The following is a 16,547-nucleotide window of genomic DNA, read 5'->3' on the forward strand; positions in this document are numbered from 1 at the left end:
CTTCCTTTCCTCTGCAAAATGGAGATTGCAATAAGCAAATGTTTCACAGTAGTGTTAAGGGATTTGCATATTACCATTTGTATAGTACTACAAATATTTACTTATCATCCCCGGAAGTCTTCTATCAAAAGTACTGGGCAGGTTCAGACCAACTTAGTTGTTCTGTGCAATCCTACGCATGTTTAATTGGAAGCAAGTCCCATTTAATTCAATGGGGCATTATAGTCATAAGGGATAACATCAGACTAAACTTTTCTCTGACTATTACATATAGTTTAATAATAAAATAATATAAGCCAGTAAAAATCAGCTATGTAAAGTGTTTTTGATAAAGACCACAACTCCTTTTCATAGCAGTTTTGAATAATCAAATATCTTTTGCCCATTTTCCTTGAATTGGCCAGTGATGTAATTAACTTTATATATAGATGTAGAGGGGTGTGTGTGTGTGTGTGTGTGTGTATAAGCCATTTTCTAACATTGCATCATGATCAGTGCAGGCATCAAGGGTAGGCATGGTCAGGCATCCTGCCAAGGGCCTACTGACAAGAACCCCGTGGAGTTGCTCCTCCTCTTCACTGTTGCAGTGTGCTTATTCACCTGCCTTTCATTCTGGCCCAGACAATGGTGATGGGGAGGTAGAGGAGGAGCAATAGATGCCACTGCCTACTTGCTCACTGGCTCTCTGCCTGTCGAGCAAGCAAATGGTTACTACGATGAGAAAGAGGACGAGGAGCTAGTGATAATGCTGGTGAGAACAAAGACTCCATGAAAAGGGGGGGCCATTCAGGGTGTCTTGCCTAAGAGCCCTCAAAAACCTGGAGGCTGAACCAGCACTGATCACAGTCCAGCTTTATGAAGAAACAATGCAGGACAGGTCTATATGAGCAGCCTTCATTCTCAATAGCTGGGTTAGAGGCAGGGAGCATGTTTAGCCTTCATCCCAGTGGTATTCTGAACTGCATACTTTCAATATCTCCCATATGATCGAATGATTGCCATTCACATGCATGGGAAAATTAAAGCCCTGAACCTGGGGACATGGCTCTCAAGAGGACAAAATGTGCCCTTCAACCCCAGCACCAGATGACCTGGTACTCACAGATAGGGATCCTTTGGGGGAAGGGGGACGCAATATGCCTTTGTGAGCATAGTCCACAGGGACAGTCCCTCCCAAGTTCCGTGAAATATGCAAGCCCACCTTTCACATATGGTACATGTCACAATAATGGGCACGTTGCTTGTTACAAATAATAGTGAAACTCTATGAAGATTTCAGTTTATTTTTAAAAGAAAGATTTCTCTTTAACTCTACTGTGGGTAGAGAAATTGAGCTTGTGGCAAATTTTAACCATGAAAATCCTCACATTACATCTGTTTTAAAATTATGTTTATAAAGGTATGCATTCTGCCAGATGATGTTCGCTTCTTACTGAGCACTGACCTCTTAAGGAAATACAGAGATACTACATCTCAAAATAGAAATCCCTCTTCCTAGTGCCCCCCTGCAAATCTTCCTTGAGTTCCGATTTGTTTCCCTTTCTTCAGATGACTCTTCATTTTGACAGTTCAGAAGTGGATGTCACAGTATTTTGTCCCAAGAATTCAAATACCATGTAAAAGCAATGAATATTGCGAAATGGAGCCTTATAGTATCATTTGTTTCTCTTTTAAAGCATGCTGCAGTCTTGTTCCTTGTTGCATGCAATACTGTAATATGAACTGCATTCACAGGATAGCTTCCAATCTGATTGATTCCATTTTGGTGGCTGCTCCCCACCCATCCCGCCCCATCATAATGTAAATAATTGTCATTGTACTATAGGGAACCATGGATAAGATACAGTGGCTCCTAATTAGAAAAAGCTTGCACATTTTTATTTGCTGTTCAACTACTGTTAATATTAAGGAGAAATGCCTGCTAAGCTAATTTTGGGCTTTCACCCTTCATTTTCTTCACATATGCAACACCATGATATGGCTTCCAATGAAACTTTGAGATATTTTTTTTCTTAAGGAACTTTGCGAGTAGGTTTAATATTTTAAGAGTCCTTTAGAAACAAGTTGTAGCCAAACTTAACAGATGGTAGGAAATGGCCACCTTTCCTGCTACAGCTCCATCCCAAAATTAAGACTGAGTTTTATCTTAGGAGACATTTCTTAGTCAGGTACTGTTAACTGAGTATATAACACAATCTTGCCTTGGTAAGGAAGGTTGTACATATATAAAACTCATCACTTTTCCCTTTAAAATGCACATGATTTTTCTGGCCTTCAAGGACCTAAGAAAAAGACTTGTGGGTGTCGACCACTCATAAGTTAATGCTTATATTTGTAAGCCACTTTACCTCCTTCTGTTGTCCTGTATCCTTGTTGCCCCCAGCCTTTCCTCTGATTTAGCCACTGTTACCATGGCTTGTGCTTTCTGTCCTGTTTTGCCACCTCTATACCTATTCAGAACACTATGAGGTCTGACCCTGGATTTCCTGCCTTCCAAAAACTTGGGACATTTTGATTTACTTCCACCTGCAATTTAGAAAATATAGATCCCAAATGCTTCTGCACTTCAGATCTCTTCCCAGTTCTCATACTGTAGGCCAGGTGGTCTGACTTCAGTTCTTCATGATCTTTAAAAAAAACCCAACCCACCAACAATCCCTATGGTCCACTGAAAGCAACAGTACATACTTTGGATGTCTTAATAGTTAAGGCATAAAAACTAATATGTATTAAGTGATTGTGAGCATGCACTCTTGCTTAGGGATGTAAGAAATGCTTCGCTGGATCAGAACAAGATTCACTTAATCCATCATTCTTCAAAAGAATTGTAGCAACCAGCAGGTAGTAGCGGTCCACCAGAAATTGGCCAGTGGTCCACTGGTAGACCACAGTCTGTCTTCTGCCCACCCCTGGTGTAACTTACATGAGCATCTCTTTCATGAAGCTACACTACACTGTTTCCAATATTAACACTAAGGGCCAGGCATCTAAAAAAATGTGTAAGAAATGTATGTCCATGGCCCAGATGAAATCTTTGGCCATGTGGTATAACCATGGATGTGTGGCATACAGAGAGGATCCAAAGATGTTAATTAATCCAATGTTCCTGGCAACCCTCAGCTAGAGAAGGGAGAGTGACCAAATTAATTAATCTCTGATTCCACTTCTCTTTCACTCCTGCTTTACCACTGTTTATTAAACATAGCATAGGCACAGTTCAGGCATAATGATTTTAGTCTAATCAACCATGGTTTATTAGATCAATACTCCCTCTTCCACACCCCTCCTCCCTTGACAATCTTGCAGTAATGGTAAACTTATGGAGTTTGTTAAGCCAGTTTTCTCTTATAGCCAAATCAGGAAACTGTACTTTAATCTCATACAACAAACCACAATAAGAAACCAGGATCTGATGTTGAAGATAGGCGAAAGTGCCTCAGATTTATACTATGCTGACTCTTAGCATCCTGATTCTCTTACACAGCAGTCCTATGAATGTCTATTCTGAAGTAAGGTCCACTGTATTCAGTGGGCCTTACTTCCAGGTTAGCAGGCTTGGGACTGCAGCTGTAGACATTTATATCACAATACTTTAGTAGTTTCCTGCAAGCAACCCGATATGTAGATAGACTGCAGTATTTTAAAAATATCCAGGGCCAGGACCATTATTATATTTACGAAATCATGTATTATAGGTAGAATAAGAAGGGAATCTAATTATACTTTCAAAATAAAAGTTACTCTGCTAACTTATTTTAGACTACTCTTCTGCTAAGAGCAAGCTCACATAACTTGTTTACATTACCCAAAGTTTACATGTCACATTGCCCAAATGACTTATTTCTTAGACTGTGGGTCAGAGTACTCTAGTGCACTCTGGATGGGATATGCCTTGAAAAAACACACACCATGCTGGATTCACCATTCTATACCTCCTCAGTGGAGAGATTCGTAGATAAAATGAGCTTTGATACATCCACCTCTGCCAATACAAAGTCTGACATCATCCTGTGGGAGACAGTAAGGAATGGATACACCAGGATTCCATGGTACATCCTGCACTATGGCTGAGAGGCACGGGGATAACATAGAAGCATCACCATTGACCAGAAAGCACAGACTCATCTCTGAGCCCTAAATGACTGGGTAGAAGAGAGGTCAGGAGACAGAGATGCAATATTAGCTATCCTGCAAAGAGGATGCCTGTCCATTGTTCTGCAAGTTGATGAGTATCTTTAACATAAGAAAGAAGTGTAAAACTAAGTGTAAAACTTAGTTTCCTAATTGTCAAATGTACTGGAAACACAAGTGCTAAGATGGCAAGCTTTCTAGATTCTGACTTAGCATCTTGGTAAAGGCCACACCCCAATGACAGTTTAGTGCAAATGCAGTTCCATGTTCAAACATGGACTTTCCCTAGTCCAGTTTCTGTTCCTCCTACTTTATCAAGAAATATGATGCTGACATGATCTGTTCCTATTTGCAGGGACAAAGAAATTATATATGATTAATGTCATATATTTCTGGGGAAAAGGCATTAAAGAGCTTGAGTATTTACCATGGCCTTATCCTACTAGAAGTCAATTTACTACTTTCTTTTCAAAAGAGTGCTGTGGATTTCTTTCACTATTTATTTACTTAACCAGGAAGAGAAACAAGTAGGTATGTAAAAAGCCCTTGAAAGGAGACAATGGTTCAGATAACTGCTGAGGGTGCAATTGCTCATCCTTGTTTCCTTCAGCAACTTGGCAGAAGGGCAGAACTGAGCTATGAGCTTATGATTTCATGGGTCCAATTCTTTGGACCCATGAAATCGTAAGGCTCCAGAAAGACTACAGAAAAAATAGCTATGCTTGTAAATCTGTATTTGTGACACCAAGTGAGTAGCTGTTTGCATGTCTAAAAATGGTTTTGCTTGCTGTCCATATGATTATTCTATAATGGTTAATGTTTAGAGAAGTTAGAAAGAAGAAGGGGGCTATAGAATCCATTTTAGCTATCGTCATATGGTCTGGTTATAGGATGTTTAACAAGATTAGATCTGTTGCACTTAACAGAACCAGCTCATACCAACATGATATAGGGGACAGCGCTCTCTCTCGCTCTCGCTAGCCAGTAATGTGTGCTGGCGTTGATGTGTGTTGAAATCAGTCTTTGAAGAAAAATACAGAGTAAAGCGAACTTTAGTAGCTAGGAATTAAAAATGGAATAAGTAGCTGGGGGAAGGTCTTATAACATGCCATGCAGCACTGCAACGATCTGAGAGATGTGACAATGTACCTTTTGAGAAGTAAGAATAAGATAAGGATTACGCACTTTGCTGCGTGAATGACTGCATAAATAACAATATTGAAAGCTGAAAAATATGGGCTAAGTTAGAAAGAGGAAGTTCTCTACTAAGTGTGTGGAAATTTCCAAGTTAGGGAGAGATAAGAGATGGAAGGTAGAGAAGAGATGGTGCTGTATTAAGACTGGAGCAGTAGTTAATAATAGCTAATAACAGTTTTCCTAAGCACTAAAATTACTTTATGTACCATACAACAACCCTGCAAGGTTGGATGGAAAGTACTGTTATCCTCATATTATAGGAGATCGTGATCTCACTAAGTAGCCTTTGTTAGATCACTATCTCCTATGAGGATAATAATACTTTACAATGAGAATAACCACAATAATTTGTGGTTGAAGAGCTGATATTTGAAACAAATGAATTTTCTGATTCATAGCTCTAAACCTAATTCACTATTCTGGAGGGTTAGGTCACACTAACTCTCTGGTTTATACTGGGAAGCCTAATCTTGTTACTCTAATTCTGTTTATTGATTGAGCTTTGCCCTAAATCAAATAATCTGAACTGGCAGAAAGGAGATATCAGGTGCAGTTCTTCTGATCAGTTCCAGCTGTGCCTCACAGATCTCATTTATAGGGACAAACTAAATGGGACAGGATCTCGTGGCTCTTTAAATGTTGGTCAATAGCAGCTACGGATAAAGAGGTATCTGGATTGGGACTTCTGTGCAGAGAGAGAATAAAACTGCCAACATCATACTGCCCCTATACAAATCTATGGTGCAACCACACTTGGAATACTGTGTACAGTTCTGGTCACCACACCTAAAAAAAGATATTGTAGAGCTGCAAAAGGTGCAGAAAGGGGCTACAAAAATGATCAAGGGGTTGGAGCATCTCCCCTATGAGAGTAGGTTACAACATCTTGGACTCCTTAGTTTAGAAAAAAAAAGGTAAGGGGAGACATGACAGATGTGTACAACATTTTCTCCTTCTCATAATATGAGAACCCGAGGTCATCCCATGAAGCTGACTGATGGGAGATTCAGGACAGATAAAATGAAGTACTACCTCCCACAGCACATAGTTAAACTATGGAATTCGCTACCACAGGAAGTAGTGATGGCCACCAGTTTGGATGGCTTTAAAAGGGGGTTAGACAAATTCCTGGAGGAAAAGGCTATCAAGGGCTACTAGTCTTGATGGCTATGTGCTACCTCCAGTACCAGAGGCAGTGAGTCTATGCACACCAGTTGCTGGTGAACATGGGTGGGAGGGTGCTGTTGTGCTCATGCCCTGCTTGTGGGTTCCTGGTCGACAGCTGGTTGGCCACTATGTGAGCAGAATGTTGGACTAGATGGACCCTTGGTCTGATCCAGCATGGCTCTTATGTTCATATGTTCTTAGATAGGGGGTTAACCCTTTCCAACTGCACCATTTTCCTAACAAAAAACCTCCTTTTCCCTTTACCCCATTAGGGAAAGCCTCTGTGAACAGCCTTACATACACTTTTTTCTCTAATTCGGACAACTGTAGCCTTGGGGGAGATTTTCTTCAGGAATATGGCACAGAGTTAAAGTTTCCTCTTCTGGCTCTACAATCCCAACGTACATTAACTCATCCTGCGATGCTCCTGGTGGCCCATATTGAAAGAAATGGGAAATGTGAACACAGATTTTGTATTGTCTCATTCAGTTTGGCCCTCGCTGGATAAACCTGCATTTGAGGTGAAACACTTTAGACTGCAGGTGGACATGATTTAATGCTTCTTCAGTCAGAAATATATAGAAAACCAGTTATCAGAGTGGCCACTCTCAAACCCTCCTCAGCAATACCTAATTTTGTATACGAACATTCTTGTTCACATATTTCATTTTGAATTAGGGTAGCCTGATGCTAAAGAGGACAGAGGCTCCTGATCCTTTAACAGTAGTGCAGAAGAGAGAATTTCATGAGGGGTAGTTTTTTAGGACAAACTACCCCTGCTGAAATTCCCCCTTTACCCAACAATTAGGGGTGCAGGGGCTCTGTCCTGCATCTGGCCAACGTATTTTTAACGGGTGCACCCCCACCTGAAGTCTGAAGTGATAGTACAAACAGCCAAGAGATAGGTTTACTATCTCAGGAACTACTAGGCCCATGTCATGTAAGCCTTGGCTAGACTGCGGGGGATGGGGGTGGGTTGCAATTCTTATAATTATTGCCCATTACCATTATGTATTATTATTATTATTAGGGGACCCTCTAGAGGCACCCAGTCTCTGTCAGCGGGTGGAGAATTTTTTGGAGAAGCTCCACAGAGCGGAAAGCGGCGAGCAACTCCAGCCAAGCCAAGGTGCTCCCTGGACGCCGTCTCCCGCGCGCCGATGGTCGTCCCCGCGCTCCCCCTCGCCCGCCCCCGGCCTGGCGCAGCTTCTCAGGCGCAGCTGAGGCGACCTCTGTTGGGCTGTCGCTGCCTCAGCTAACGGCCCGCTGCCGCCGCTCCGCCCCGCCCGCCCACATTCCCACACCCTCCTGCCCCCAGGGGCTGCTCAAGCTCCGCCCGTCCCCGGCAAGCGGCGCGCGCGTGTATGCGTGTGTGGGTGCGGGGGGCGGGCAGAAGGACCCCCCTTTCCTCCCCCGCTCCCCCTAAGGAGGTGGGGGGGTGAAAAAAGGAAGAACCTGACAGGAACTCCCTGCCCCGAGTTCCCTCCGAGGCTGCCGCAGATGGAGCCGGGAGAACAGAGCGAGAGCGGCGGGCGGCGGAGGCAGCTGTGAGAGGAGCGGCGGGGGGAGCGGCGCGCGGCGAAGCCCGCGAGGAGACGAGGCGAAACTTTTCCCGTGCTCCTGCCCGCCTGCGTGGGCGCCGCTCCCTCGCGGGCGCCGGGGCAGCGGAGCGGCAGCGCGCGGAGGAGAGGTGGTGGGGCGCAGTCGCGCTGGACATGAGCGAGTCGCGGCGGGCCGCGGGCAAGGAGCGGGGGGCAGCCGCCGCCGCCTCTGCCTCTCCGCTCGAGGGTCCCGAGAAGAAGCGGAAAGGCAAGAAGGGCAAAGGTGGTGCCGGCGGGAAAGGCGCTCGGCAGGAGGACCGCGGGCCAGGTAAGCCGCGGCCGCTTTTGCGGAGATGAAAGCGAGAGGGCGCGCCTCAGCCCGCGGCGAACGCGCCCGAGCAGCGAGCACGCAGGTGGCGGCCTCGGCTTCGGCTGGGACGCCCTCCGTCCCTCGTGGGGGCTGCTCAGGCGCCGCAGCGAGGGACGGTGGCCGCACGGTGGCTCCCCCTCCCTTCCTCCTCCTCCCTTAACCATCCCCGGTGAGGGGGAAAGTGAGCGAGCTTCGCCCGAAGAGCCAGCAGACCCCCGGTGAACGTCCCGCGCGCTCCTTTTGCTGCCTGAGTCTCTCGCCGCTTCTGGGTCCGTGCAGATGGCCGTTCAGCAAATAGTAACCTAAGGCGGTGTGCGTATATAACCACGAAGTTGCTCGTCTGTATTATCCTGCCAAGTCGCAGGGAAAATCAGCACCTGATCAAAAATCCGGGGAACTCAGTGGACTGGCAGCGTTCTCCGCATCGCTTGGCAGGACAATACTCACGAGTACCTTAACCAAGACCTCACATGGAGTCCGTGGCAAGTTGCTGTTAGGAAGTGCTTGTCTGTTTTTACCCTTTGACACTTGTTCCAACTCTGAATATGGGGATCAGGCTGGAACAGAAAGACTGTGTACTGCCCCCCCCCCCCGCTTCCTATCAAGCCTAGCCCTCTCATGTACGTTAACCCTAAACTAACTAGGAAGTAAATCCTGTTGCACTCAGTAGAACTTACATTGATTAAAATGCTTAGGATCATAATACACAAGGACACACAGCGAGGATCATTTGTTTAGCCTGCAACACCGTTAAAGTTCCTGGCGTACATAGTACACTCACTTTAATGCAGAATCAGAAAATAAAGTTCTTTAGTGTTCCTGCTATATTCACAATCAGAATGGTAAAAGGGTTAATCGTTCATTTTTGTAACCTGTCCTGCCTAGGAGGTCAGGGCAGCACATGTGAGATTCCCACTTCTCATAAAAACCCAGTAAGGAAGGTCAGGCCAAGAGATGGCAATTTGCCCAAGGCTACTGAGTTTAATAACAAAGCAGGTATTTGGACCCAAGCCTTAATAGTCCAATACAGTCCACTACATCACACTGACTTTTCTCCAGATTTTCCATACTTCACTCATTGAAGTGGGAGTTCTAATCTGTGTTGGTGATGGCAATATAGAGCCACATGTGGCTGTTGGTCTGGATTACTTAACATGCAGTAATGTGGGTTGTGTGCATGTGACTTTCATACCGGTCAACATGGGTAAGAAGTAAAATAAGTGGAAAATGCATTTCAGTGCATGGCTTTGGTTAATTAGATTCTAATAACCATGGATATGTATGAAAACAGATGGTGATCTTTCTTAAGAACTTATTAGTGTAGAATAGAAGGGTGTGGCTTTGTATAGGTCATATAGGACATATTTGTGCATTGCTCTTTTTATTCTTGATGTGGTTGTTCTTTTATATATATATATAGCAACCACAGTCAAGGATTCTCTTTTCTGTTGGGACTGAACTATTTCTAATTTTCTTTAGTTAAAGATGCACTGAATACTGCAAACAGTGTTACAAGTCATCCCAGTGAGTAAAGAGGGATGGAGGGGTGTTCCTCCACCTTGACAAAGTGTTTCTTTTCAGGAGAACAGGGGAAATTACTTTAATTCAAAATTATTAACACTGCCTCTTTTAAGACCCATTTGCAGTGATGCTTGCCACTGCATCTGCTGGTGGTTTTGGATTTAAAAACTGGACTCTCTCTAAGGGAGTGCAAATGCTACATTGGTGAACTGTTCCAGGAGTACTTCTAGTTGCAAAACATCTGCAGCATGCTACCACTACTAGTTTCAGCAGCCTGTTATCCCAGAGAATACATGTCTGTGTGAAGATATATTACCATCCAAGTTGAGTGACACCAGAGTAGGCAAGACTGCTGAAAAAAGCAAAATTATTTACTTGGATGTCTATCCTATTAATTTCAATGGGATTTACTTCAAGTGAGTGTGTTTAGGATTGGAGCTAAATAATTTCATCATTTCCAGTCAGATATGAAATGGGTAAAGTGATATCTTTTATTAGATTTACTTCTGTGTGACTTTAAAACTCGTGAAGCCTTAACACAAACAGACATTTACTACATAAGCCATGTATGTCTACTCAGCAGTAAGCCCCATTGAGTTCAATAGGACTTATCCTAAGGTAAGTGTGTACAGGATTGCAACCTTAGTCTGATAGAGAGTTGGTGAGGTGGTTAAGCATGTGAATGGGGAAGCCCCTGGTTCAAATCTCACTTCAACCATGAGCCCATGAAGTGGCCTTAGGCAAACAATATTCTCTTGGCCTCAGCCTCTCATATGCAGTATGAGCCTAACCATGCTGGATCAGACCAAAGGCCTATCTAGTTCAGCATTCTGTTCTTACAGCGGCCAACCAGATGTCTATGGGAAGCACACAGCAGGACATGAGTGCAACAGCATCCTCCCACCATGTCCCCCAGCAACTGTATTGAGAGGCATATTATTTTTGATACCGGATGTAATAGACAGCCATCATCACTAGTAGCCGCTGATAGACTTATTCTCCATGAATTTATTTTATCCCCTTTTAAAGCCATCCAATTTGGTGGGCATCACTACATTTTGTGGTAGCAAATTCCATAGTTTAATTAGGTGCTGTGTGAAGAAATAAAAGGCTGTTGTAAGAATTACTGAAATAATGTAAGTGAAGCACATTGAGCATTTGAGATGTGTTACATAAATGTTAAATATTTTCCCCTTTTAATTCTGCGAGGACCAAAACAGCAGTTAAGAATCTCAGTGGACAAACTCTTAATTTCTCAGGTTCATAAGTTTGGATCCGAAGTTAACTTAAGGGAGCTTACAAAATGAACATTTCTTGTCCTCTCTTCCCCCCTGCGCTCCCGCCAAAACTTCTCCGAGGGGCCAAGAGCTTCCCAAACAATGTGGGATGAGACTGATGGAGATGGGGGAAGGGGAGGGGTTTCTAGGGACAGGTGGAGATGGGAAACTCTCCTTTCCTAAACTTAAGTTGTTTTAGGATCCAAGCCTGATTTTGGATGATAACTCCCTCCCCAGCAGCCGTGCACCATCCCACATTGTTCAGGAGTACTCTCCAACTCTCAAGAGAGGCTTTTTACTGGGCACAGGTGCCAGAACTGGGGATCGGAAACTTTCCTTTCTTCAAAAACAAAAGTTGATTCATACCAAACTTTCATTTCATGAACTTTTAAAAGTAACTTTAAGCCATAGACTAAGGTTTACAATAAGATTTTAACAGTCTAATTGTATGCATGTTTACCCAGAAGTAAATCAAACTGCTCAATAGGGCTTACTTCCAGGTAAGTATTATGGCCTAAGTTGGGAACATGCAACTCAGCCATAAAGGTTTTTTCCCCCCCTTTTTAAATTAGCAAAGCAAACTGGAATATGGAATTTAAAAGCTACACAATGTGAATCTGAAGCTTACTAAACTGGAAATTTGATGGGAACTGTATGTATGGTAAAAGTTGTACAACTTCTGTGGTCCTAATAATTAATACTTGCAAGGTTGGGAAAACACTTGGTCATGATTATTTTTCATGTTAAATCGGTTGAGGATCAGCACTACACATATGGGTCATTTAATTAATTTGTTTTAAAGATTTATAAACTGCTTTTCTACCAGAAGTATGCAAAACTATAAAATAAAACAAAGGGTCATGATAATTTGTAATAAAAAATAGAGCTGTGAAATGACTTGCTATTTTATTTTGGAAATCATAACTAATTTGTGTGTACTTTGCACACAAATCCAGTCTCCATCCAATCTCAATGCCTGCCAGCTGTCACCTACTGTCAAATAATAGTCTATTTTAAAAAATATTGTCTTTGTCTCTTACCTCAGAAGAACCACTGTGAATCTGGTAAATGTAAATCCTGAATTGGTGACTTCAATGCCTTTTGGATGGTTTCAAACAGACTCCCAGTAGGACCAAACTATGTATATCAATGTTATGAAGAGTGTGTAATTAAGCCTACAGATGATCACTGTAGGAGGACCTTTGGGAACATTTTTCTAAAATGAGGATTACTGTTTTAATTGAGTTTTCTGTTGAGGGACAGCTTTGTAAGATAATGTTGTAAAATACTGCCCTCCCCTGTTGTTTTCTCAAACTGTTTGTATTGATAGTGTTATAGTAATAAAAAAAAATGCAGAAGTCAAGATGCCATAGTACTGGGCAATAACATTCACAGGGACAAGTAGATTTTGATCCTGCAGATAGTATATACCTGTAATTTCATTTATTTTGATGAAACCGTTAATATTAATACTTTTAGAAATAAACAATGGTGGAGGTGATGTAACTTTTATTTGTATGTTCTTGCAGATAGTATTATTATTATTATTATTATTATTAAGAAGAAGAAGAATAGGTACTGCTGTCCAAGTTTCAGCTGATGGCAATAGGTATTGCTGTAATAACTGCTGATAATACGTAGTTTTCCTGTGGAAACAAGGTTGTGAAATCAAGCAACTTTGCTTACAGCTGTAGCCTTTAGTTTTATGCCTGGTGTTTTTAAAAAGTGAAAGGCAATACAGAAAGAACCTTTTCTAAAATTGACGGGGTTAACAGAATCATAGAGTTGGAAGGGGCCATTTAGGCCATTGAGTCCAACCCCCAGGTCAGTGCAAGAATCCAGTTTAAAGCATCCCTGACAGATGGCTGTCCATCTTTGCTTGAATGCCTCCAGCGATGGAGAGCCCACCTCCCTAGGCAATTGGTTCCATTGACCAGGTTCAGATGATACAACATGGCTCATTGTGTGTTATTTAACCCATGACAAGCTGCAGCACCCATGGGCGCCATATTGCATATCCAGCCCCCACCCAGGAGCTTATTGTGTACTGTGAACTCAGCAAGTATGATTTATGTGAGGGTTAAAGAATGATAGACCATTGGTTATGCAAGGGTTGTTTAACCCTCACATAACCCATGCTCGCTAGGTTCACATGACAACCCCCAAGCAGGAGTTGCATATTCAAAAATGGTGGCCGCACATGCCACAGCCTCACCATTGGTTAAACAACCCTTGGTGGGCTGTTGTGTCATGTAACCAGACCCATTGTCTAACTTCTCTGACCATTAGAACATGTTTCCTACTTGTAACAAGCCCATTATTTTGTATCTTACTGTCTTGGATGATGCAGAACAGGTTGTGGCCCTCTTCTGTGTGACAACCCTTTAGGTCCTCGAAAAGTGCTATCATATCTTCCCTCAGTCTTGTCAAGGCTAAACATACCCTTCAGTCTTTTCTTTTAAGTTTTAGTTTGTTGTGCCGTGATCATCTTTGTTGCCCTTCTCTGAACCTGTTCCAATTTATCTGAATCCTTTTTAAAAGTATGGGTGTCTAGAACTGGACACAGAATTTGAGGTGAGGTCTGACCAGTGCAACATAAAGTGGAACTATTACTTCCCGTGATTTAGAAACTATACTTCTATTGATGCATTTGCCTTTTTTGCAGCCACATCACACTGCTGACTCATATTCAGGTTGTGATCAGCTGCAAGATCCTTTTCACAAATACTGTTGTCAAGCCAGGTATCCCCCATCTTTTACCAGTGTGTTTGATTTTCCACCTAAATGAAGAACTTTGCATTTGTCTCCGTTAAATTTCATTCTGTGTGTGGGAAGTGGCATTAGACTGTCATACAAGGAGGACAATTATTTGCCTTAAGAATTTTAAAAATGTTTTCTTTAAAACAAAGAAAAGCTAAATATTGAGATTATCTACTTAGAAAATGGAAGGACCCAGTAATATAACATTTCCATTTACCAAAGAAATACAGATTAAAACCTCTGTTATAAATGCACCTTTTGGAAGTAAGGCCTGATCTTAGTGGTACATAGGGATGTACGAAAGTCACTTACCTTTTCGCAGGGGTGCTTCGCGGTGGGGGGGAGGCGCTTCGCTTCTCCCCCCGAAGTTCAGGCGAGGGGGGGGAGGCGTCCTGCCTCACCCGTCTGAAATTCAGGCCGGGGGGGGAGGTGCCCCGCCTCGCCCGGCCGAGATTCAGGACGGGGAGAAGCGCCCCGTCTCCCCGGCTGCGAAACAAAAAGTAAACAAACAAACAAACAAACAAACCCCGTGATAGGCTACGTAACGATTAACGTAGCCTATCACGGCTACATTTCCAAAGTCAGCCGTGATAGGCTACGTTAATCGTTACGTAGCCTATCACGGGTGACTTGGGGGGGGGAAAGCGTGTACGCAAATGGCGGCGCCCATAGGGCAACATAAAGGCGCCCATAGGGCGCCGCCATTTGCGTTCCTTATTTGGTCCGGTAGTCTACGTAAATCTTTACGTAGACTACCGGGACCAAATAAGGAACGCAAATGGCGGCGCCCATAGGGCGCCGCCATTTCTGTACGTGCTTTTTTTTTTCCCCCAAAGTCACCTGTGTAGGCTACGTAACGATTTACGTAGCCTATCATGGCTGACTTTGGAAATCTAGCCATGATAGGCTACATTAATCGTTATCACGGGGTTTTGGTGTTTTTTTACACTTTACTTTGTAATGGAAGCGGCGGCAGCTGGTCGGAAGACCGGCTGCCGCCCCCGCCGAAAGGCCGACGAACCGCTGCCGGGACCCACCGCCGGAAGGGACATTCGCCAAAGGTAAGTCCCATCCCGGGGGGGGGGGCGGGGGCGGAGAATTTCACCGCCGATTTCGGGGGGCCGAATGCGTTGGCGCTCGGCCCCCCGAAGATTCGGGGAGAAATTCTCCGCCATCCCTAGTGGTACATACTTTGAACTGGCATGCAAGAAAAAGTGAGGCAGATCTGGACACTTGCTATATCTGCTTTGCCCCTTCCCTCCCAAAACACTGCCCCCCCAAAACAAAACCTCTCGGGTTCATGGAATTGCTTCCAAATCCTTTGATATCCAAGAGCACAGTTCACCCTTAGATTTATTGGGACGGGGAGACACCGCAATAGTTTGAAGGCAGGGTATTTTGAACTGTGCCATCACTCCACATTTGATTGAATGCTAAAGCTATCAAAGAAGATCGGGCAAATCCAAAAGATATGCAGAATGTTTGCTCTCAGAGCCACACCTCCAACGTTTATTCTCAACCTGCATATAGATCTTATTAAGTCTAGCTGGGGTTAAGTACCATCTAAACATAAACTTATAAAAACTTCCCTTGGTGTTCATGCATAGTCTGTTTTTTGGGTTGATCTTCCAAATCCACTCCCATATGTTCTAGTCAGTGTTTCTTCCTCAATTCCAAAATAGTTAATGATTTTTTAGGCAACTGAAACCTATACCAGTTCTTTAGAAATGCTCATTTTTATGCATTCAGCTGCTTGACTTGTTTTTTTTTTGTTTGTCCTATGCCTGTTTTAACCATAAACTTTTTTTTTTTCTTTTGAGGAAGAGGGAAAGATTAAGTATCATTAAATATGACACTCCAACTGCAATGCCTGATATTCTAATAAACTGAAGAGGAAAAATCAGCCATAGCAAGACCAGCCTGTAGACTTGTTGCACAGTATGAAAGAGTACTTTCAACCAGTATGTTTGTTTGACATTGTATACCTGTTGCATCCATCTGGGCCTATAACATTTTGAAAGATGCTGTAATCTAGACAGCCTATTTATGGATGTGCAAAAGACTTCACAGATGCAGTAGGATTTTTTTTCCAAGCCAGGTCTACCACTGTGCTTTGTTCTTCTGTGCGTAGAGGAATTCCTTAAAGCAGGGGTCCACAGCACACCCTTGGGGATCTCCAAAGGCACCCACAAAGCTTTCCACTCCCTGCCACTTTCAAAAATTTATTTTAAATTTTAAAAACTTGAAAAATGTTAGAGCCAGGTTCTCCTTCCTGTTCCTGAACCTGCGACTGATTAGCTGTTCAATAGACAGGAAGAGAAGGAAAGAGTTGCTTCCTGGCCCCACCCAATCATCTTCCACGGACACAAACCTTTCTCCTGTGTTCTCTCTCTCCACTCCCAGCCTCTGTCTTGCTATTTCTGCCCCACTACTTTACCTCGCTGTTTCTCCGCACTCCTAGTCTCTAGCCTGGCTCTTTCTTCCCCAGTTACCCCTTTATCTCTCTATTTCTTCCTCCTCCAAGCCCCTAGCCTTGCTCTTTTTCTCTCCCTTCCCAGGCCTTTCTCTCCTTCACACACACAC

General features: G+C 43.4%; 1 protein-coding gene across 3 annotated transcripts in view; it reads left to right on the top strand.

Annotated features, from left to right (window-relative positions):
• Positions 1-7,763: 7,763 nt before the first annotated feature.
• The window catches only part of LOC146352756 (pro-neuregulin-1, membrane-bound isoform-like), a 273,614-nt gene continuing 264,830 nt past the window's right edge, over positions 7,764-16,547 (top strand). For all 3 annotated transcript variants that reach the window (XM_084834792.1, XM_084834791.1, XM_084834794.1), the window contains exon 1: positions 7,764-8,364. In XM_084834792.1, coding sequence (XP_084690918.1) covers positions 8,211-8,364 — 154 coding nt within the window. In that variant the 5' untranslated portion in view covers positions 7,764-8,210. The remainder of the gene's footprint in view (positions 8,365-16,547) is intronic.

Source organism: Heloderma suspectum, chromosome 2 (assembly GCF_057233095.1).
Source record: "Heloderma suspectum isolate Gila_16-S chromosome 2, 16-S_ref, whole genome shotgun sequence".
Taxonomy (NCBI): domain Eukaryota; kingdom Metazoa; phylum Chordata; class Lepidosauria; order Squamata; family Helodermatidae; genus Heloderma; species Heloderma suspectum.